Genomic DNA, 21,911 nt, shown 5'->3' with positions numbered 1-21,911 from the left:
ACAATCAACCACGTACCACTAACTATGGGTCAAATGACTAGTGTTAAAGAATTATCTGTTTAGCATGGCAGAAGTTTCTTACCCACGCAGAAAACAGTGTCAATCAAATTGTTAGGGGGGGGCGGAAAATCAGAGGGGAATTTAAAGACTCATAAGATCCCTTCTTCACCTCTTAGTCTACAGTTTCTGGTCCAGAATAATCTTCTAAATCATCACTCTATGGACATCTAGATGTCACAAAACACAACTAGAGACTTAAAAAGATTTCAGAGATAAAACCATTTACTCACTGTACTGACAATGCAAGTAATTTGCTTGAGTACACATTGTATGAAGTTTTAAAAAGATGCCTATCAACTGAGAAAACAACAGGGGAAGTTTTTTCTCAAATTAAAAGCATACCCAACTTTACACATAGTTATTTATGACTGGTTTAAGGCTTTTAATAATTATCATAACTTTAATAACTTTCACTTTTCTGTTAAGCATGTTGTTACTCAAGACATAGATACAAGTGAGAAATTTCAGCTCTTTCAACCTCCAAAATATTTAAACTTCACTGCGGCTTCCTACCTATGTGAACATAGCAGCTTTAAATAACTATTGAACTCATCTGCCAGCTCCTGTCCAAAAGAACTAACATCATCTTCTGTAAATTATGTTTACATCTTTGGCAACATTCAAGACCTGAAAGTACTTGGGGGATAATGATGAGACACGAACAGGAATAAAATGGGGAAACATATTATATACTGCCAGAATAATGTACTGCTTTCCATCACACTCCCTGCCCAGTCTCACCCTATGAAGTACCCAACGTGTATCAAAAGAGATCTTTCAGGATGCCTGGATTATTCAGCAAAAACTGACCAAGAACAGAACAAATACCAGAACTATTTACCAGACAGTTTCAAACGCTTTAGCTATGAAGATACATCTTTATATTCGTAAACAGTGGGATAAAATTGAGCTTGAGACTTAAGAGTAGCCCAACAGTCATTTGGTATCTACATGAAATGAATTGGTGGCCTCAGTTCAGTTATCCTGGAGGTCTTATCTACTCGAGTGTAGAGTACTGAAGGTAACATGTGTGATAAAGAAAACAGACTTTGTGGATTCTATTCTGGATTTCAGACATGTGAACAGGTATTTCCTGTAAGTCTTGTAATATCAGCTAGTGTAAAGTAGCTGATTTTACAATATACTTTAAATTGTATAAAATTTTTCAAATACGAGTTTTAATGAGAGATCTACTCAGATACACAACATATAATGAAATTATAGAATAATACTTTGGACTTTAAATATAAAGATTACAATCACACTATGAATTCAGCAAAGTTTCAATATACTATGAAGTTGTATCAGCCGGATTCCTAGGCAGTCTCTCTTCAAAGTACACCTAACTAAGAAAAGGTAATTTAGAAGTCATCTAAGATTACACAATTACAAAAACAGTACAATCAGCTCTTTATCAGACTATTAAGCCAACCACTGCAAACACCAGTTGTACTGAAACCTGTATTTAGCACTTTCACAACAGTGACATTCCTTTATTTTCCTGTCACCACCCTCACCTCCCCCCCAGCCCCCAAGATTGGGGAATTTTAACAGAAAGAATACAATGGCAATGAAACAGCATTATCCTATTAAATATTTTATACATTACATATAACCTGTCTACCACAGCTCTTAAACACATTTATTTCCCAAAGTGCATTACTTATGGCCTACTGTGATATTAACCTATTAAAATATGACTTAATGTAATATGAATTGCAACTACTACATAGCAAATAAAAAATAATGCTTACGTCTTTAAAAATATAAAGTTTTCTTACCACATATTTTACAGCACTTATGAACTGGTTATGAAATAGCAGATGCTGGGTTTCATCCTCTGGATTTGACGCAGTGTAAAGCATTCCACAAATATTACAGGAAATAGCACCAAATCTCTTCTGTCCTGCATCCTATTTAAAAACAAAACAAAACAAAAAAGTATTTGTCAATTGCAAGCACAGTAAATACAATTCAACAGGACTTTCATCTAATCAGCCATGCGTTTTACAACTTATCTTCTGGAAACTCAACACAGAGGCTACAACAGAGTGAAAAAGGAGAAAGAACAAGTACGGAATTTAGAATTCCACCTTTCAAAAACCCAGCCTCAAAAGGCACAGGCATTAATCACAGAACAAACTCTACCTTTAAAATTAGCCCCACTCCCATTAGTTTTGAACAAATTACTTTTATTTTATGAAATACAAAGGACAGAGAATTCTTCCTTCGTTACCCTATTTGCAGTAAATATTATCATCTTCCACAAAGAAAATTCCAACATCCAGCCCCACACTATTTGGCTTTCCCTACAGTTCTGCTGCTGTCTATCTTTTGGTTGTGAGTTGCTTTGAGGTGGGCCAAAGGTGAGCCACCTTCCCGAACATTTGGAAGGATATTATAAAAGCAGATGCTATGATGTTTGACGTGCTATCTTAATTGCACAGGGTTTGTAACTTATTTTTCAGACACTGCATAGCAGCTACAGTACAAGTGGAAGATCATACCATTTTACTCATGACCCTTTAAGTTATCTTCCTACTCCGTAACCAACCATTACCAAATTAAGGGCACTACTCAGCACCTGTTGCTTTGCTATTTATTCATTAAAACAGTGTTATTAATTTGGAAGTATGCTCAGATTAAGAAGTCAGTGGCTAATAAAGGACGAAGTATCAAGTGCAGGGGGTGCCTTCTGCAAAGAGCAAAAGAATGTCAGTTAGATTGAAGCCTCTCTAGCCAAAAAGGCATGTTTTAAATTATAGCTTAATGCTTAAATACATTTTTTTTCCTTTAACTACATTTGGAAATGGAGTTTATATAAGCAGCAATAAATGTCACTTTTAATCTATTTTAACACTTATCACAAGTAATAGAGAAACAAAAAGTTATTTTGTACTCTAAAATGGGAATATTATATGAGAAAAAGAAGACTTGAGAGTGTTTTTTAAAAGGAAATTTATCTGTATGCTTAGACTGAAAGTGCACAATTTGCAGGAAAACAGATCACCTGAACTTAGTTTTGTTTTCTAAGAGCTGAAAATATTCATAGTAAAAAAGCTGACTTTACAGAAGAAGCATTTTTCAACACAGTAAGTGTTTATGAATCATTTCCTACTCCTCCCATCTTTAAAGATATGTTTAAGTACATTTAAGAGCTAAATGACAGCTCAGTTCTCTGCACAACAGCAACTTATTTCAAGCAGTCATTAGTGCAATCTAAAATGTAGATATCAGTTTCTTCCCAAGAGGCTACAGGCCAACAGAAAGAAGCTGAATCTGAAAAGTCCCTGCTTTAACGGTACATCAATTTATACATTCCTCCTGTATACAGAAGGAGAAATAGGAGAACATTAATTTTCTGAAATAAAAAGGAAAAGATGAACCCTGAGGTTAGATCTGCAGTTTGAATAATATGAGGTTTCTAAAGGCATAAAAATTGAATCCGACGCATCTTATTTTACGCGTAGGCTTCCTTTAAAGCAGCAATATAGTTCAAAACAAAGTACCTATATGCCCACCAAATACGCTGCATTTCAAGGATTTACACGTGGAAGATGAAAAAAGGCAGTTCAGCACTAAAGTGATGTACGGCAATTATCTTAAGATGAACCAATTTAACCAGATTTAGTAATTCCTATCTTGAAGATGGAGAACATATCCTCTGTACCTAGGGTAGGATAAGTGAAGTCTACTTCGATGCTGGAACATACTTTGATAAAGACGACATGTAAATTAGGAAGTCAGCTACAGAAAGCAACTCTTAAAATACTTAGTACATATCAGTACTGCAGTAAGTCTAATGGAAACAAATCCTGTTCAAATGATCAAGAAGCTAAAGGTCCTTAAGCTAAAGTACCTATTAGTCCACTACCAAAAAATCTCAAGCCAAAAAAAAGCCTAGCTATGTAGGAACTCATCAAAAAACATGGGGCAAGGATATTCTCAAAGTTGTCAGGATCCTTAGCTCACACCATCCTGCCTTGTAAATACACATGCTGTTTTGCAAGTCTTCAGGAACAGATCATTTCCCCGGAACAGTACTGCCATATTGTATTTTACAGTCTGACTTTCTTGGATGTTGCTGGTATCAGGGGGTTTGGGTTTGTGTGTGTGCGTGTGTACTGTCTGGTGGGGGTTTTTTTAGGATTTCACTGATACTATTTTTACATGCATTCAGTTGTACCAATGGGCTACACAAAGAGGTTAATATTAAAAACATGTTACGTGAATTATCAGAAAAAACATATTGCAGTATCTAAAGCAATCTTTTGTCTGTAGCCCTAACAAATGCTGACTATATTTTTCAGCAAATACTTCACAGTATCTTGAGGGCAGTAAAGAAAATAGTATTTCAGTTACACAAAAAGGCTATTTCAAAGCCACACCACAGGACATAATGCTTCAAACAAACAAAAAAGGCAGCTTTGTAAATCAAATGCAGACTACAACAACAACAAAAAAAAGGGACATGCAAAATAATAACAGAAAAGCATTTTTCATAATTCCTGACATTTAACAAAATATCTACAGAATCCGACTATTTTTAACATGATATCACTGATAAGCAAAATTGGAAAGGCCATGCATCAAGAGGGAAAAAGCATTCCCAAACAATAATGTTGCATTAAAGGTTGCCAATCCTTCCTAATGGGGAGAGAGGAACAAACAAATCAACCCAAGAACACCTTGTGCACCACATGTAACAGGAAATAAGCACTTAAAACTGGGGTTTTGGAGGGGCGGAAATCTTCTCAGCAAACATCAGATAGTGGGTACTGGAGAATAAACCATCAACTTGTCACAACTAGAAAAAGATGTTAAGAGGTTTGACTCTCAGAACTTAAGAGAAATGTTTTTCACAGCAGTATTTAAGAAAATGTGGGGCTGCAGGCAGAAAAACATGTTACTTTATTTAAAACTCAATTTTCTAAACAATAACAACAAAAAGCAAGAATACTTTTTATTTCCTAAGCAAATTCTGCACGCATATATGGCAATTAAGCATTCCCCGACATCTCAGGCAATCCTCATTAATATAAGCACAAGATACAGGAAATCCACTGTTTCACAGCTAGCTGTAGTTGAACTGCAACAACGTTGCCTTAATCTCCACAAGGGTTTCTTAATTCTGTGTTAGACAGAAAGAAAAGTCTTACCAATATCTTCTTTGAGAAGGTGCATGTCTGCTGATCCTCCATATGTGGAATAAGGAGCCCTGCAAGCAAAAAAGGCATTTGGTGCCTCTGTAGGAGATGAAAAGGGGCCCTTTATTTTATTTTTCCTTTTTCTTTTCTCTTCAGGCACAGATTAGGTCACCTCCTTCTTGATTACCTAGTGTTAGTTAGAGGAAGATTATTTTTTCCTCTTTTCACAGAACAAAGAATAAAACCCAGCCATAGAAATAGGCAGGCTGGGAAGGAAATACAAGAAGAGCAGGAAGGAACAACACAAAGATTTTGGGGCTCTCCACAGAAAATGAAAAGGTCAAAGAATGCTGTTTCAGTGAAAGATGCATTCAAGACTGAAGCTGATGGGTAGATCCCCTTGCTGACCAGGAGGATCAGAAGACATGACCCAACTCAGAAACAAGTTTCACTTTATTTTGAAGGCTGTGGAATTTAACAAAAAGAAACCAAACAACAAAAAAGAACAAAACCAAAAAAACACCATCACCAGTACCCACCTTTCTGAAACGCTATTTTAGCCAAAGAACATAAATCCAACTTGAACCTTTCAGAACTGCAATGTATCTGATTTTATTTAACATATTTGCAAAATGAAAATGGGAGGGTCATTATCCATCCTGAAATGGTATCCTCCCTCACTTGTCATTAGCTAAAGCAATATGAAAAAAAATACAAAGTTAAAACCCAAATCTGCACAGTACTTACAATGGACAATTCATCTGTTTGCAACCCATATATAAACATTATTCAAGAATATTATAGAGTGTTCCAATGGGTACTGGTTTTGGCTGGGCTACGGTTAACTTCCCTCACAGCAGTATCTATAGTGCTATGTTTTAGATTTGTGACCAAAACAGAATTGGTGCTTTACCTATTGCAGCAGACTGCTTACACAGCATCAAGGCCTTTTCTGCTCCTCACTCTGCTGTGCCAGCAAGTAGGCTGGGTGTGCACAAGAAGTTGGGAGGGGACATAGCTGGGACAGCTGACCCTGACTGACCATACCATACCATACGGTGTCATGCCGAGCAATAAAACCTAAGGGAAGAGGGAGGAAAGGGAGGACGTCTGGAGTTAGGGCGTTTGTCTTCCCAACTGTTACACATGAGGGAGCCCTGCTTTCCTGGAGATGGCTAAACACCTGCAAGCCGATGGGAAGTGGTGCATTAATTCCTGGGCTTGCTTTACTTGGGTTCGCAGCTTTTGCCTTACCTATTGAACTGTCCTTATCTCAGCCCGTCAGTATTCTCCCCCATCTTTCTTGGGGGAAGTGAGAAAGCAGCTACATGGTGCTTAGCTGCCTGCCAGGGTTAACCCACGGCACGATGTTATTTCAGCCTTGGTGCCTGAATGCCTGTATCAGGTCCCCAGCTAACCTTACAAAACACAACCCACCTGCATGTGCCAGACAAAGCTGGGTTGCTGCAGTGAAGTAGAAATGGGAAGGAGTGATAACAGGAAAGGATGGCCATTCCTACCCCCACTAAGAGCTGAGCTATCCCAAAGGGTGGGATCTGTGTGGGAAGAAAGGCAAAGTGACTGCTCTCAACTACCAAACTCGCTCCCCAGTCACTTACGCAGTAACTACTGCCTTGTTTTTACTGGGATTACAGAAAAGAAAAGAGGCAGTGTTTAACTAATGTGAACAACAAAAGATTGCCCAAAAGCCATTCTGTAATTTTTCAGAGATATTGCCAACCAGACTATACCAGTTTAGGGAAGAAAACAACAACTTTACATCATAGCTATGCAACTTCCTTTAGGCTCATAAGAAATCACTTTCACACTTACTATTTCCACTGAGAATTGTGTTTTCAGTTTAAATCAAAAGTATTTATTTCATATATTACCTACTTCAGTCAAACTGGAAACTATTTTTAAGTTTAACCAAAATATATGTAAGGAAAATTTCAAGTATGATATCTAAATGTGTAAACTGCATTAGCGTGCACATCACTTTCACATATAGGACCAATTCAAGCCTCAGAATCAGCACATCTTCCATGAAGCGATCCTAATCCATGCATTTGCTGATACTTATGAAGATCATCTATGTTTAATCACATTTGCTTGCACCCAGGCATTAACTCAGATCTCACAGAAAAGTCTCTGTAACTCTATACCATCTTTTTATCATTTCAGTGATTTGTTTTCACTGTTCCTTCTTTTTACACATTCCTTCCTAAGACTGATGAGTGTAGTTTTCAAAAGACTAGCTTAATTTTGAAAGGAGTATGTCTCCTTAACGGCATAAAATGGAAGAAGTATCCCTATAACTCATAGGTCGTTACTTAGAACATTCCTTAGTAGCACTTATGCCTTTAAAAATTCTTATTCTTATGGTCAAAATTTTGTCCTAGACCTGGCAGGCAAGCGGAATTTTTACAAGAAGCAAAGAACTGGCTTTCCTTGTCTTGGATGTAAAGCATCTCATTTTATGAAAACTGAAAACATATGCTTCACACATTTGTATTTCTTTCCATTTCAGAAGTAAAGAAACGGATGATTTCATATTCAAGGTCCTGTATTTGCGCATCAGATTCAAGTACTTAGAAAGTAAAGAACAATTGTAGTGCATTACTCTATAATAATAGATTTTCAATATGGAGCTTCATGTAACCTGTTAACCTATCAACTGAACATGCAAATGAAGTGTAAGAGGGTACAGTTCACAAATACTCAGAACAGACCACTTCTCTGAATGGATTTGGAACATATTTTTAGCTTCAGCCTTAATTTCTTTCCTCCAGAAAAGCAGATCATACTCTCCTTGGTCTGAACCTAAATCTTTGCACATCACTTCAAACACCATTGTCTTCTGTCACTGTTTTACTAAATTTGATACAACATTAAATTCCTCCCTGTTTTCAGCTGAAGTTCTACACTCTAAATAGAGACTTGCTTTTTAAGATGTGTGACAGCAAGCAAATCTGAAGAAAACAGAACCAAGTCATCTTCTGTCCTAGCTGTACCTCTACAAAATTAAGATAATTTCATGTTTGAAAGCTGCTCAAGTAACTACATGATATGTACCAAGAAAAAGAACGGTGCAAGTACAGCCACTAAGTATTTCTTCTTCAAATGGAAAATGTACAATGGAAATACAATGGAAATTGTATTATTTTACTTCTGTTACAGCCAAATAGCCTTAAAGCTTGTTAAAGATTATATTACTCAAGAAAAATAGAAAATCAATCTATCCATTATAGGAATCATATGGGAGAAGGAGGAAGGTAAGATACATTTTTAAGGATTAAATATAAAGAAGTAAAGCATACTGCGGAAAACAAAGACTAGTTTTACCATAACACCTCTGTAAATACAGCTCAGGAAACAAAAAGATGAGAACACACAGACAATATTCTAACATCCCAGATTCTGAGCCACAGATATGGAAAGATAATTAGAAGGACAGATGTGAAACTTAAATACAAAAGACTAGGAAAATTCAACAGAAAAAAACAGCGCAATGAAGACAGCGCATCATGTGGCAAGTCAGACTAAGCGCAACTCGGTTTTCCTCTTCAGTTACAAAAAGAAAAAAAAATTCTGTACATACATTAAGATGGACCAGCTTGACAGATCTCCAAAAGAATGAGACCTCACAGCAGAGAGCCCAAAATGTCACCTTTCAGGCTTTTGGTTTTTTTAAAACGTATAAGAAAGTGCAAGTTAAGTGTTCCTTGCTAAGAATAAAAACATGACTTCCCAACTTTGCTCAAGGTAAAGAATAATTAAACTGTTTCTCTTAATACGATGGGCTAGAAACCTGCAATAAAAAATATTTCTAACTACTAACTATAAATTTTTTTACAGACACTATAAATGCTAATTTAAGTGATTTGACTGTGTGTAGCAAGATTGCTCTCTGCATAGCAGAAATTTCAACCTGCACAGCTTTTAAACCAAACCAATCTCCTCTGTTCTCAGAGAATCATTACACAAGTACATAGATACCTTTGAAAATATTTATTAAAAAAAAAAAAAAAAAAAAAAAAAAGTCCAGCGATTCAGAATCCACATTTAAGAAACTCACCATGGTTTTGTAAACAAAACTATTAATTACAAAATGTACCTTATTACATGCATTTAATCCCCAATCACTTGAGTATTAGTATGAGAAAAGCCTGGTACTTTAGAAGTTAATTTAGTGATTTTTCCCCTCCAGATGATAGCAAACACTACTCTAGATGTAACTATGCCATGTTTCCACAGTAACTCATATCAAGGATAGTATTTTATAAAATGGCTTAACAAGTATTTGGGTTCCTCTATATGTTTTGACAATGCTAAAAGCAGTTTTCCCCCAGGTAAAAGAACAGCAGAGCAATACCTTACCTAATGCTTTCTTGGTAAAGTGAACTACAGGCATTACCAAAATACCCTTTCAACCTAATAAAAAGCCTGCTCTGAACTCAATGAAATCAAAGTGAATTAGATTTGTATGAAGTGCTGGAAAATATTAAATATTATTGAACTGTTACTTTCACATCTAAAATTTAAATACAGTGCTCACTTGCATTTTCCAGAAATACACACAGCAAACAAGAAAGAAGGTCTCTCCCATTTTCGCTGGTGTTCTTCACTGAAACCCATTCTTTATATTCTAAACTTTTGCTAGGTATATAACTTAAAACTTTTACTGCTGAATACCTAAGGAAAAAATAGTACTCTCCTAATCTGGGCTGAAAACAAGAACACTACCAGCACGGGGAGTTGCAGAAAACCTCCTTGTACACATACTGTAGAGGAGAGCTACACAACCTCCCTTCAGTGCATTCAGCTCAGCAGAAAGTTATGTATTTCTTGTTGAATATCCTAGCAACTCTTCACTCAAGTTCCATTACTGTATGAGCAAAAATTAAGTTAGCTTTACTGAAATTAAAAGGAACGAATGTCCTTACAGTCCTTTTAATACAGTTAAGATACTCAATCATGAATTTTAGATCTGTTGGTAACATGAGTTTCAAAGAGGCAATAGCTGAAATATTTATTAAAAGTTAGACACAGTTTATTTATCATTCTGTGACTGGGCATTCAAGTGCCTAATTTGTATCACTTTAGGCAAATCACAGATATGTTTATCAATTGAGTTTTCAGAAGCTCTGATTTTGAAATATTTCAGTATGGATATAAGAGCATTTAGAATGTGCCTGGTTCTATTTTAGTTAATATTTTCATGTGTATAATCCATATATTACCTGAAAAAAAATGCAATTTAGCAAGACCACCAGTTACATATGTGAAAGGGTAATTTCTTATGGTTACTACAGAGTCCTCCTTCCTAATGGCCTGGATTCCTCTCCCTCTAGCTTCCCAACTCCAGCCTTTCATTTCTCAAGGATTATCTGATGTGTGGATTATCAACACCACAAAACCAAACACAACCAAAAACTTGCAACTGTTTCACTATCAAGTTGTGTGATTCTACAAGACAGAGCGAAAAGACTGTGTCACACCTCTCCTTCTCATTTTGCATTTTCTTGTTTTAAAAGACACACCTGCATTTGGTAGCTAATAGCAAAAAGGGTACAAACACATAACCAAATTAGTATTGCTGCTTAAATATTATGGTGAAAATGAGGGCATCCACAGGAAAATCTTGACGTTTGTAGGAATAAATCAGTTGACATTAATTTTGCACACAAACTGCCAGATGCACCTCCCCCTATAATTCTGAAATTTTAAGAAACAGACTTTGCACATAAAGGCAAATTCATTCTCCCTAAAACAACTGCATTTTTACCTAATAGCCATCCTATTAAAAAAATGCAGAAATTTCTTTTAACAAGAATCAGCTTTAAACATTAAGTCTGTCTGACTCCATTTTTCCATCCACATTGGATGATAACCTAGTACAGGTTCTGCTTTCACAAATCATTTACAATGGTAATAGTAGTATGTATAAGTAATGATTTTTAGACAAGTTCATAAAAACACAGCACTCCAAATTCCAAAGTAATTTATTCAGAAGCTATAAGCCTTACTAAAAGGGTATTACTTACTATAATCATCTGCTTATCACCATCCTTTCCTGCTTCTTTTAGCTTCTGAATATGTTCCTCAGATGGTAGGAAATTACTGCATTTTGATGCTAATGAAGGATTTGACAATGGAACCCTTGAAATAGAAATATATTTAATATTAAAAAAAGGGACTGATTATACATGTCATCCTATGTACTCAAAGCCATTGTGATTAGTATAACTAAACTTTAACAAGATGCAAATCTAAGTTAATTACCCAAAACACAGTCCTATATATTTTAATTTCTAATTCAAATGGAAAAATAAGGAACTAAAAGGATTAACCAAAAAATAGTTTGTGAGTAGCCTAATTACAAGATTATTTTTCTTCTTAAAAAAAAAAATTATAAGCAAGTGGCGTAGGTTAGTCACAACCACTCACACAAACGTTTAACTGAAGCACCTTCAGAGCATGACTGATGGTACCTAATGCTATGTATTTCCTACATAAGGTTAAGGTTTCTAGTTTTAGGTATCATACATTAGTCTGCTGAGGCAGACCATTTAAATATTCCCACAAATGTAAGTGGGCAACATAAACCAGATGTTGTAAATCTCTCAAATTCAATTCAAATTTATTCTCTTCTAATGTCTGTCAGTCAAAGGAGGGAGAAGAGGACCTGAAGAATAAATGCATGGGTATCACTGGAATATCTCTCACTCAGTTTAAGTTTCCCCTTGTCATGACTGAAAGGAACACTGAAAAGTACTATAATATATCAACAGCAAAGTTATTCTATGAACAGTATATTCAGAGGAAAAACAACATTAGTTCCAGATTTAGATAAAACTCGTGGAGATCACCAAAGCAAAACACACACAAAAATACTTACACTTTAACTAGGTATTTAAGCCTTGGTTTGCTTAGAAACAGAAAATATGTAGAGTCGAACACTTAAAATTGTAGCAGCTGCTGTAGTACATGTAACCAGGTAACTCAGTGAGATTTTTCAAAAATAAAAATTCTTGCCAGACATTTTTAAAACAGCATTTTTTGTACTAAATCTGAACATTCTGAAAATGCCTGGCGAATTTTTTTATTCCTATCATGTACCCCAAAATTTGCATTAAGTAGCTACTTTAAGGTTTGCTTTTACCCACTGCAACCTTTTCTTACGAAGTCCTAAAGAGCTATGCTACAGATATGCACATTACTCTGTTATGACAGGAATAATACAGAAAGAATGATGGCTTAAATCTTGGATACTGTATGGAAAGCAGGTTAAGAAAAATATATATCCAAATAATAGTAAAGCAATATGGGCTTGTTCAGCTAATAAAGCTAATAAACTTGACTAGATACCATAAAGCTGTTAAGACAGTCAAGAATAAAACTGTGGGAAAAAAAAATCAAAGTTGTCATATTCATTGAAAAATCTAAAAATACTAATTTGACTAGTTTTACATCTACCTTACCACCCATCTTCTGTGAAATTCCATAGCAGCAGTTTTTCAACATGTACAAAAGGGCTGGTTAATTAGAATTGTTAATCTGGCCTCAAACAGATGTACTGAAAACGAACTGCCTCATTTCTTCTTGTCTCTATTACAGATGTAGAGAATGGTATCAATATACTAACCACTGTGCCAACAACGTTCTGCTCAAAGTACCAAGTACAAAGAAATTACTGTCTTTAGCTTGTAATTGGCTAAAACCAGAGACTATATCAGAAGTGTTCAAAAACTACAACAGTCAACACGATCAAGGATAAAACATAAACTTGAACTGTTAGCAGTAAGAAAAATTTAGTCAGCAGTAAGAACAGAATAATTTTTTTATATGGCTTGTTAACACCTTCATCTTAACAGCAATTACAAAACAATCCCAAATTAAGGATTTTATATACACAACACTCCCATAACTTAAGGATTAGAAAACTCTTCCAGAAATAAGTGAAATAATTCAGTAAGTGAAAATCATGTGGCAAACCCTTCCTATACCCTCTGGTTATCATCTGATTTGAGCCAGAGACCATTAAATATGCTTTCCCAACTCTGTTAAATGCTACTTTTTAAAATAAATGTGCAGTTACAAATATATTGCTTAATAATTTTCTTAACAAAATAAAAACATCCCTTAATAACTGGGTAAAATGAAAGTCTATTTTTATAAAGGGCAAGTCACTTATTTGTAACTGAAAGTCGAATGTGGGACACAATAGAACAGTCGCATAATAAAACCTCTCATACCTCTATGGAAGGTTACTGTAATTCCATAATGTATGAAATACTATACCTGTTCTCAGTTTCAGAAGTTTGATTGGTAAATGAAGTTTGTGTCAACTGCTTGGGAGCCAAACCTACAATTAATCAAAGATTTTAACTTCATTATAAAGTTTTAGGTTGCAAAGGAAATTTGAGCTACACAAATAGCAATTTGCAAAAATATATTCAAGACAATTCTGCAATCAGTTCATGGCCAATAAAAAAAAAAGGATCCAACCCTAAGACAGTATTCAGATGTTTCTCCATACATACTTCAAAAAATATGCAATTTTCTTCAATATTTTCATAGCAGTTCTGCATAGCAGTTTGCCAGCAGATGAACAAGTGACACTACACTGGAGTTTAAATCTGTTTATACTGACACCCATATAAATAGCTCTATGTATAGTATTAGAATCATAAATGTACAGTATGCCCCCATCCGAGGTGCATTCTATAACAATTTAGGAAAAAAAAACAACCAAGCATATCAAAAGAAATAAGTGGGTTTTACATTCTCTAACAATACACTTAAGAGTATTTTGCCCTTCAAAGTACCATACAATGGCAGGGAAAAAGAAATATTTAGTAAAGCTGAAGAGTTAAACAGGTCACTCAAAAGCAGCTTCAGATTTAAAAAGGCAGAACAAAAGTCAAACCAAAAACCGCAACAAACCAAAACCCAAAAGCAAAAGGATGAAATATGAAGAGGGAAGTTAATGAAGAGATATGTTAGTGATCCATCAACAATATTTCTTAGACAAATGTACTTCAGTCAAAATATTTGCATCACACTCATCATAAGGTTTGACAAACTGCATTCACAAGCTGATAAATTAAGACTATGAAATAAAAACAGGAGAGTGGTTATGTAATTAATAATTTGGTCAAGATCAAGCAGAACTATTTAGGAGAAAGAAATGCAGAAACTTATTCGAAGGAAGTGGTAACCAACAGAGAATCCTTAACAGAAACCAATCTAAGAGAAGAACCCAAATGAAATTTGGAAGTTTTACTACATGGAAAAGAAAATTATTCGATTAGGTTTTTTTCTGGTTGGTTGGTTGCATTTTTAAAAAACCTGTCACTTTAACTCAAATGGAGCATATTTAAGCATGAAATTATTAATGCATAAGGCACAAAGATGCACCAAAAGCAGAGTAGGTAGATAAACTGACACCTCTTTCGCCCACTACATAGCCCAGAAATAAAGGGATATCCATTGTTACTAAAGTGACCATGGGTGTGACACGCAAAGAAATACAGAACCCCTGGTAAACGGTTCCAACGTCAGAAGTTTAGTTCTGCACCAACTGTACCTTATTCTGTGAAACACTCCTCTGAAAGGAAGACTTAGGCTTCCCATGTAACTGGTCAGAAGAAGAGGAAAAATTAGTAGTAAACAGTTACCTTGAGGTTCATTTTCTCCAGGTTCTTTTTTTAGTTGTTTTGGTGGTTTAGGAGCTGTGACATACTTTACTGGAGAATGTTCTGGACTTGATTCCAGCTGTAATCGGAAGTTCTAAACAAAACAGAAAACATTAGATAAAAAACCTGAACTATTTAATGCCTCTAACCTATTAACAAAATCACTGACTTAAACTAAGTATTATCATCGTGAATACAGCACAAGTTTTCCGATTCCTACATTACTTAAAGGAAACAAAATGCAACTGATTAGCTAGTCCATACTTAAGTTTGTGGTATTAATTTTGCAAAAAATCTTTCTTGTTTTGTATGTAAGCTTGTAAAATACTTCCCACAGAACACTTGTGCCCTTAAAATCTTAAATTTTAATAGGAGCTCATTCAGGTAGAGAATGTATTCTTCCGTCTCATTTCTTTTAATACACCTTTTCAGAACAGATCAGCTATACAAGCTTAAGTCATCAAAAAGTGCCCCTATGAATCTGTACAACCTCCAGCTCCAGCAGGAAATTTTGTTGATCAACATTTCCTTAACTACAGAACCTAGGAGGGTGGAACAGATTCATTTTTCAGCTTCCTATCATCCTATCTGTGACAACACACCAGTAAAGGATCTTTAACACATTTTAAGTTACTGTAAAATGAAGTCATTGTTAAACTTTCTGAGCATGGCTTTCTCAGAAAACAGACCAGATTTAGAACACCCTCCCACTATACACCATGATTAAAATTACTTACCTCATCTGATCTTGGCTCACATAAATGTTTTGTCAAATTACGCAACAAACCATTTTCTGCACCCCTCTTTGTGGGCTGTTTTATTTCTAATATCACTTCTTTAGCTCCAGCTCTTTCAGGTGAAGGATCTGGTTTCTCCTGCACACAAGCTGCACTCTCATTCTCAGACAGTCTTGTTATTGACAGCTTGCCTTGCGCCTTAGAAAGCTCTGCTTCTGTAGCTGTTTGACTTGCTTCTGAAACTTCAGCGTAATCTTTCAACAAAGAAAGCTTGGGGGCATTTGCAGAATTTAAGTTACTTTGCTTCATGTTACTAGCTTTCAGTAATTTAATTTTGGTCCACTTAGAGTTTTTATTTGAGGAGTTATTTCTACCATTCAGAGTGCATTTGACAGGCATTCCTTTTTTGCTAGGGAAAAAACGTTTGCACTGAGTACTTTGACTAGGTTCTTTCTGAGTAAGCATTTCACTTTGTTGAAACTGTACGTTGGCATGCTTTTCTTCTGTTTTGCTATACTCTGTATTAGGGGAATCTTTTTTCACCTCTACAGTATCTGACTCAATCTCACCTGCGATTTCTTCACAAAGTTCGAGGATGCTTACTCTTTTGGATTTCGCATCATTCTCTGGTTGATCAGCCACATTAGTTTCACTTGCAGGTGGCTGTGAAATCTTTTTTGGTTTTGTACTGTTTTTTATGTTCTGATGCACTTGTTGTTTTTCCTTAGTTACTGTCTTAGAATTTGGCTTAAGAGAATCTGTTTCGACTTTCTTTGTGTTGCTGGGAATAGGAGATGCAGGGCCTGCTTGGTCTTTCTTAACTTCCTGGAGAGCCTCATCAGGACATAATGATGACCCCTGAAGGCTGTGTTGAAAGCTGCTGGAATTATCATTTTTATTGTCTGCTTTACATTTTTTCTCCTTCAGAGAGCTGGTCACTTCCACACGTATTTCTTTATCCTCACTTGTATTGTTTGGCTTTATTTTTGTCGTTTTCTGTTCTGTCTTCTCTGCAGCAGATTTAAGTACTTTTGCTGCAGCACTCTGAGTGTGTCTTTTTGCCTGGCTACTTTGCTTAACTTCCAAAGCTTTTTCTTCTTTAATTTCTCTGTTGCGCAGGGATCTTGCTGGTACATGTACATGTGTTAACTGCTGCAGTCTCTGTGATCTCCTCATTACTGGCTCATTTGGCGCAATTACGCATTTTGACTTAGGAATTTCTTGCACAGATTTTTTCTGGCATACCTCCTTATTTTTTGTAGACTTAGGCTGTTGTTGGACTTTTTTGTCAGGTATTGTTTTATTATTCAAGTTGAATCCTGATGATCTTGTAGTCATGCGCATTCCTACTTCAGGTTCATTGGTGTTGTCACTGAAAGATCCAAATAATTATTTTTTAAGCATGCAGGAAGTAGAATTTGTCAACACTTTTCTCATTCCTAAGCTCTGCCTCTTTTTTAAAAACACTAGATCTTACACCCTCAACACTTTTAGAAGAATTTTCTCTAGAATCACTCTAAAAAGACTTCACTTCCACCAGGTTACTCTTAAGTGTAGTACTTAACAATTTTTATGCATGGCAAAACTGAACTATGAACCCCAGATGACTGCTTTTTAACATCTCTAGCAGTTTTTAATTGTTGACACTTGTGGCTTTCAAATTAAGTATTAGCTTATATCATACTAGATTTATTTTCACTTCTGAAACTTTTTTGGAGAAAGTCTTTCTGGATTTCAAGACACTAACATGGTGCCAGAGAAAGACCATGTAGCAGATACCATACTTAATATCATACAGATACATATACATACAAATACACTTAAGGCCGATCTTCCCACTAGTACAATATAACTATTTAGCTGCATCTTTAACTCAAATTCATTCTGCTTCGATTGTTTTTGCACTAATTTAATCTATAAAGATAAACTAGAACAACAATTACTTACTTTTTTGTCACTGACCTGTTTGACGTGGCAGAGGTTTTGAGGACAGTTTTCTCCTGCACTGCACACTGACCAGGCTTTGATTTATTTGAGACATGTTTTGTATCTGACACGTCTTTTTCCTTCTTCACTGACTGTTTGCTGTTCTTGTCCACCTTTGGACGTTTAGCAGAAGGCTCTACTAACATAGACTTCCTTTTCTGAGCTGCCATTTCTGTAAAACACAGTAATTGATTCAGCTTTTACAGTCTTCTGTCAACTGTTGTTGCAGTGTCAGTTAATATAACCAAAGATTTGCCCGTTTTACAAAATAAGGTAACTGATACTCACTTTTATTTAGAGGCAGATCATGCTAACTGACCAGAAAGCAACACATCAAAGCAATCTCAAATGAAATTACATTTATTTTACTTACAGGTTTTTACAAGAAGCAATCGATGTTTAGGCCTAAGTAACTTATCAAGGTGTGCCAAGAGCATTCCTCATGTGTATGCTTACAAACAGGATGTTTCATTCCACCTGTGAAGAATATAAAATGTTCATGCAGTAAGCACTTCATGAACTTGCTTCTCAGACTTTTAATTTGGCATTCCCACCCTCTTCCATCCCTTCAAGCAATACTTCACTTCAAAGTTTCTTACAAAAAAAAAAACCAAAAACCAACAACCTACAAATTTTATTTCCATATCCAACAATTTTTGGCATTTTGCTGTCTTAAGCATTACCCTTTTACCTTTCAAAAGGTGGCAGATAATAAATAGTACCATTTCAAAGGCAGTTTCTCAGCCTTTCTCATTTTTCCAGAAAGCAGTATTCTGCTGTCTTTCATAGCCAACAAAAAAGTGGGCTATGAAAGCTGTCAATCCTGCGCCTCACAGCAATACTGAATAAATCCATTAGACTACTGTTTTATGGCTGCTACTACAGAACTTCATAGACATTAACAACCACCTGTAGCTGTTCCTTCTAAAATGACTGAAGCTACAATACCGAGACAGAAACCCTACAAAGTAGCATTATTTAAGACATCTGCCTTAGGCAGTTGAAGATGGTGCCTTCACGACAACTGATGTCAATGACAGAGAAATTAATCTGTACAATAGTCTGAAAAATAGTAGAGATCCACAGTAAAAAGTATTCACAGCTTCAGTTAATCACACTTTTCACATCTGTTTGTGGATTCTGAAACTTTTAAGTTCGCTTATTGAAAGACACTTTTTTTATTATGGTGTAAGTAATAATTGTTCAGCAAAGTTCACTAATATTTTTTTTAAATTAAGTTTACTGTAATACCTAGTGCTCAGAACTTTCCTATCATCTTTTGGGGTCAATAATTACATATTAAGTTTTGCTACTTACAGAATGACAAATATGTCTGTAACAAATTTATATTACTTTTTCAAACCTTAACTAATCTAATGTTAAATTTGACAGATTTTAAGGTCAAACAGGAACTGTAAGTTTCCAGTTGTACAACACAGACCAGATACTTTAATTTCATTACAACTAAAGTAAGCCATCCAGTACTGACAAATGCATGTCTTTCTCTAACAATCTGAAACTTTAAGCTCCTTTCAATAATTGTTCATTATCCAAAAGGAAAAAGATCTGTGCTTTTTCTTTTCTTTCAGATTTTAAATCATCATTAACCTCCATTTATCCACTCTTTTCATAAAGACACTTCTAACCATGCAAGACTGATAGCACCCAAATTCCAGACGCCACTGCCGCTCTCTGACTTTCTCCTTTAAAGAAGCTGCATGATCAGTGACTCGTATTTGAGATACATTTTTTAATTCTACCCAGGGAAGAAATCTCTAACAGCACTTTTCATGGTGCTATTTCCACATCTCTCCCTAAGGAGCAGGTAACAGAATTTGTATGCCTTAGCTCCAATACTCATGAGTCCATGACACTTGGCAAGCCTGTGAGTTTCCACTAGTCAAAGACTATCCATCAGGGCCACAGAAAAGCCACTCACCCTGAAAATAACAGCTCTAGTTGCTGAGCAAGTCTTTGGTCTTCTCTTAGTTTAGAGGACAACACTGACCATCAAAATTTGAGAACACCATGGCACATACTGTGTACACCTAGACCTTCTTTTTTTTTTCCCCAGACATATACAAACATCACTGTCACTCTCAGCCATGTGACATGCCGTACTCAGGAAAGACTTTCAAGAAAAAACAGAAAATACAACCCTTCCGTCACCACTACTGTTCCTCAGGACACTGACAAACACACTCTCCTCCCACGAAGAGAGCTAGCTAGCTAGCTAGCTCTTTAATAGTAATCTGTTTCCTACTAATACTTTGCACAGCAAAGCAAGGACTTTTCCAGGCATTCAAGAACTGGCAGATTCTGTCTGGAGGAGGTCCCCTCTAGCAAAAACCAGATTATGGAAAGAAGGGAAGACAGAGAAGTACAAGAGCAAACTACACTGCAATCACAGGTTTTGGTGCAGGAAGTAGAGGAAAAACAGAACAACACAACTCCCACACCCTCAAATCCTCACAGCGGGGGCGAGCCCTGTGTCCCGGCCCGGACTGGAAGCCCACCTGCTCGGCAGGGCGCCGGGGTCCCGCAGGAGCATCCCCCACCGACAGCCGCACCCGAACGGCGCAGCCCCCGCGCCGTAACTCGCGGCTGAGACCCCACGACGGGTCTCGAGAGGAAGGAAAGGGGAAGGCCGCCGAGCGGGGCCCGGTGTCATCCGCCTCAGCGCCCCGCCGTGACAGCCCTTCTGGAGCGGGGCCTGGCAGGGCGCCCCCAAACCCGGCCAAGAGTTCCTCAGGCCAAGGCAAGCGCCGCTGAGGGGCAAGGCGGGGGCGGCGGCGAAGCGGCGCCCACCGCAGGGCGCCCCCCGCCCGCTCTCACTCGCGAGCAGTCGGCGAGCGGGTACTGGCCGATCGCTCCCACCGCGATCGCGGAGACAGCGGCGGCCGCAGGCAGGCCCTGGCCGGGCCGCGGCCGGCGAGGCAGGCCCCGGGAGGAGCCGCCGGCCTGTCGGCCCCGAGGCGGAGGCAGACGGCTCCGCTACGCGCGAGGACGGGCTGCCGGTCACGGCGCCGGAGGGGAAGGGTTGACGGGAGCCGGCGGAGCCGGGGGGAGGGCGGCCGGGGGGCGAGCTGCCTCCCACACGCACGCAGGCACCCCGGGCCCCGCTCCGGCGCGAGGCGGCCGCTTACCTCGCGCGAGTGTCAGCGACGTGCCAGCAGCGCGAGCCGCCCTCCGCGCCCGGCTCGCCAGCTGCGGGGGGGGCGGGGGGGAGGAGAGGGGCGGAGAGGGGCGGGGCGGGGCGGACGCGCGGGGCCGGGGCGCGGGTGGGTGAGCGGGGGCGCGCGCAGGCTGCGGCGTCGAGGTCAGCGCGGCTCGCGCCCCCTCCCTGTCCCCCTGCGAAGCGGCGGCGCGCGCGGACCTGCCCACATCCGGGCACCGGCGCGGCCCCGCCCCGCCCCGCCCGTCGCCGCGGGAGCCTCCCTCTGTCCCCCAGGCCGCGGGGGGGGCGGGGCGGTGCCCGACGCCGTTTCCGCATGCGCAGAGGCCGCCGCAGCCGCCGCGGCGTGAGGGCAGTGCCGTGGGTGCGCGGGGCGGGTCGCGGCCATCGGGCCGGTCGCGGCCATCGGGGCCGTCAGGTCAGCGCCCACCGCCTCAGCGAGTGCCCGGGGCTGCCGCGGCCCGGCGCCGTTACCTCGGCGGCCCGGCCAGCTCGGGCCGGGTTGGGCCCGTTGGCTGTTAAGCCTCGACCTCCACCCCTGGGCTCCTCACCTGCCAGACATGAGGAGGGAAGCAGCACCGCGTGCTGACAGGCCAGCGGGGCCGGTGTGACTTTTGACGGTGGCCTGCAGTGTCAGTGCCACCTCGTGACTGGCAGTCATAGCTGAATGCAAAGTGAAACATGTAACGTCATACGCTTCCTGTTAACGGTGGCGGTACAGCAGTCAGTGCTCGCAGCAGCATTTCCTCAGTGTGTGTGGGCCGCTTCCCACAAACGCGTTTGGAAATCCCTTTAAAGATGGGTTTGGTGCTGTGCCAGAACGGATCTCCACTCTTAACGCCTTCGGAAGCTTCTCTAAACATGCAGAGATAGATGTTGGCCTTACTGGGGGTTCCCTGCTGATCAGTTTTGCTTTAGGAGCACAGACAGCAGTCTCCCTAACGCAGGTGCAGCATTGTGCTAGTGGATAGTCACTTGAGCGTAAAAGCAGGACAGACACTTGTCTGTGCCTCGGAGACTGAAGAGTGAGATGCGCCCTAGTCCTGTGCAGAGTCTACTCTGCAGAGCAATGAGTTTGCTCAGCAAACTGCTTGAGTCCAGTGAT

General features: G+C 38.7%; 1 protein-coding gene across 5 annotated transcripts in view; it reads right to left on the bottom strand.

Moving 5' to 3' along the window:
- Positions 1–21,438, bottom strand: part of ESCO1 (establishment of sister chromatid cohesion N-acetyltransferase 1) — a 35,707-nt gene extending 14,269 nt beyond the window's left edge. The window contains exons 1-8 of one of the 5 annotated variants that reach the window (XR_008746353.1): positions 20,778–21,008; positions 18,005–18,108; positions 17,593–17,803; positions 15,646–17,017; positions 14,891–15,002; positions 13,512–13,575; positions 11,255–11,369; positions 1,842–1,973 (exon numbers count right to left, since the gene is read on the bottom strand). Coding sequence is in view for 4 of the 5 variants with exons in the window: in XM_055799060.1 (XP_055655035.1) it covers positions 1,842–1,973; positions 11,255–11,369; positions 13,512–13,575; positions 14,891–15,002; positions 15,646–17,017; positions 17,593–17,801 (2,004 nt within the window). In the remaining variant the exon portion in view is untranslated. Of the gene's footprint in view, positions 1–1,841; positions 1,974–11,254; positions 11,370–13,511; positions 13,576–14,890; positions 15,003–15,645; positions 17,018–17,592; positions 17,804–18,004; positions 18,109–20,777; positions 21,009–21,357 lie in introns of those variants that run through there. The other 4 variants (XM_055799060.1, XM_055799062.1, XM_055799059.1 and 1 more) reach the window with 4 other exon arrangements.
- Positions 21,439–21,911: the final 473 nt, after the last annotated feature.

The sequence above is a fragment of the Falco peregrinus genome, chromosome 3 (assembly GCF_023634155.1).
Source record: "Falco peregrinus isolate bFalPer1 chromosome 3, bFalPer1.pri, whole genome shotgun sequence".
NCBI lineage: Eukaryota > Metazoa > Chordata > Aves > Falconiformes > Falconidae > Falco > Falco peregrinus.
This window is presented reverse-complemented; position numbering and strand designations above follow the sequence as displayed.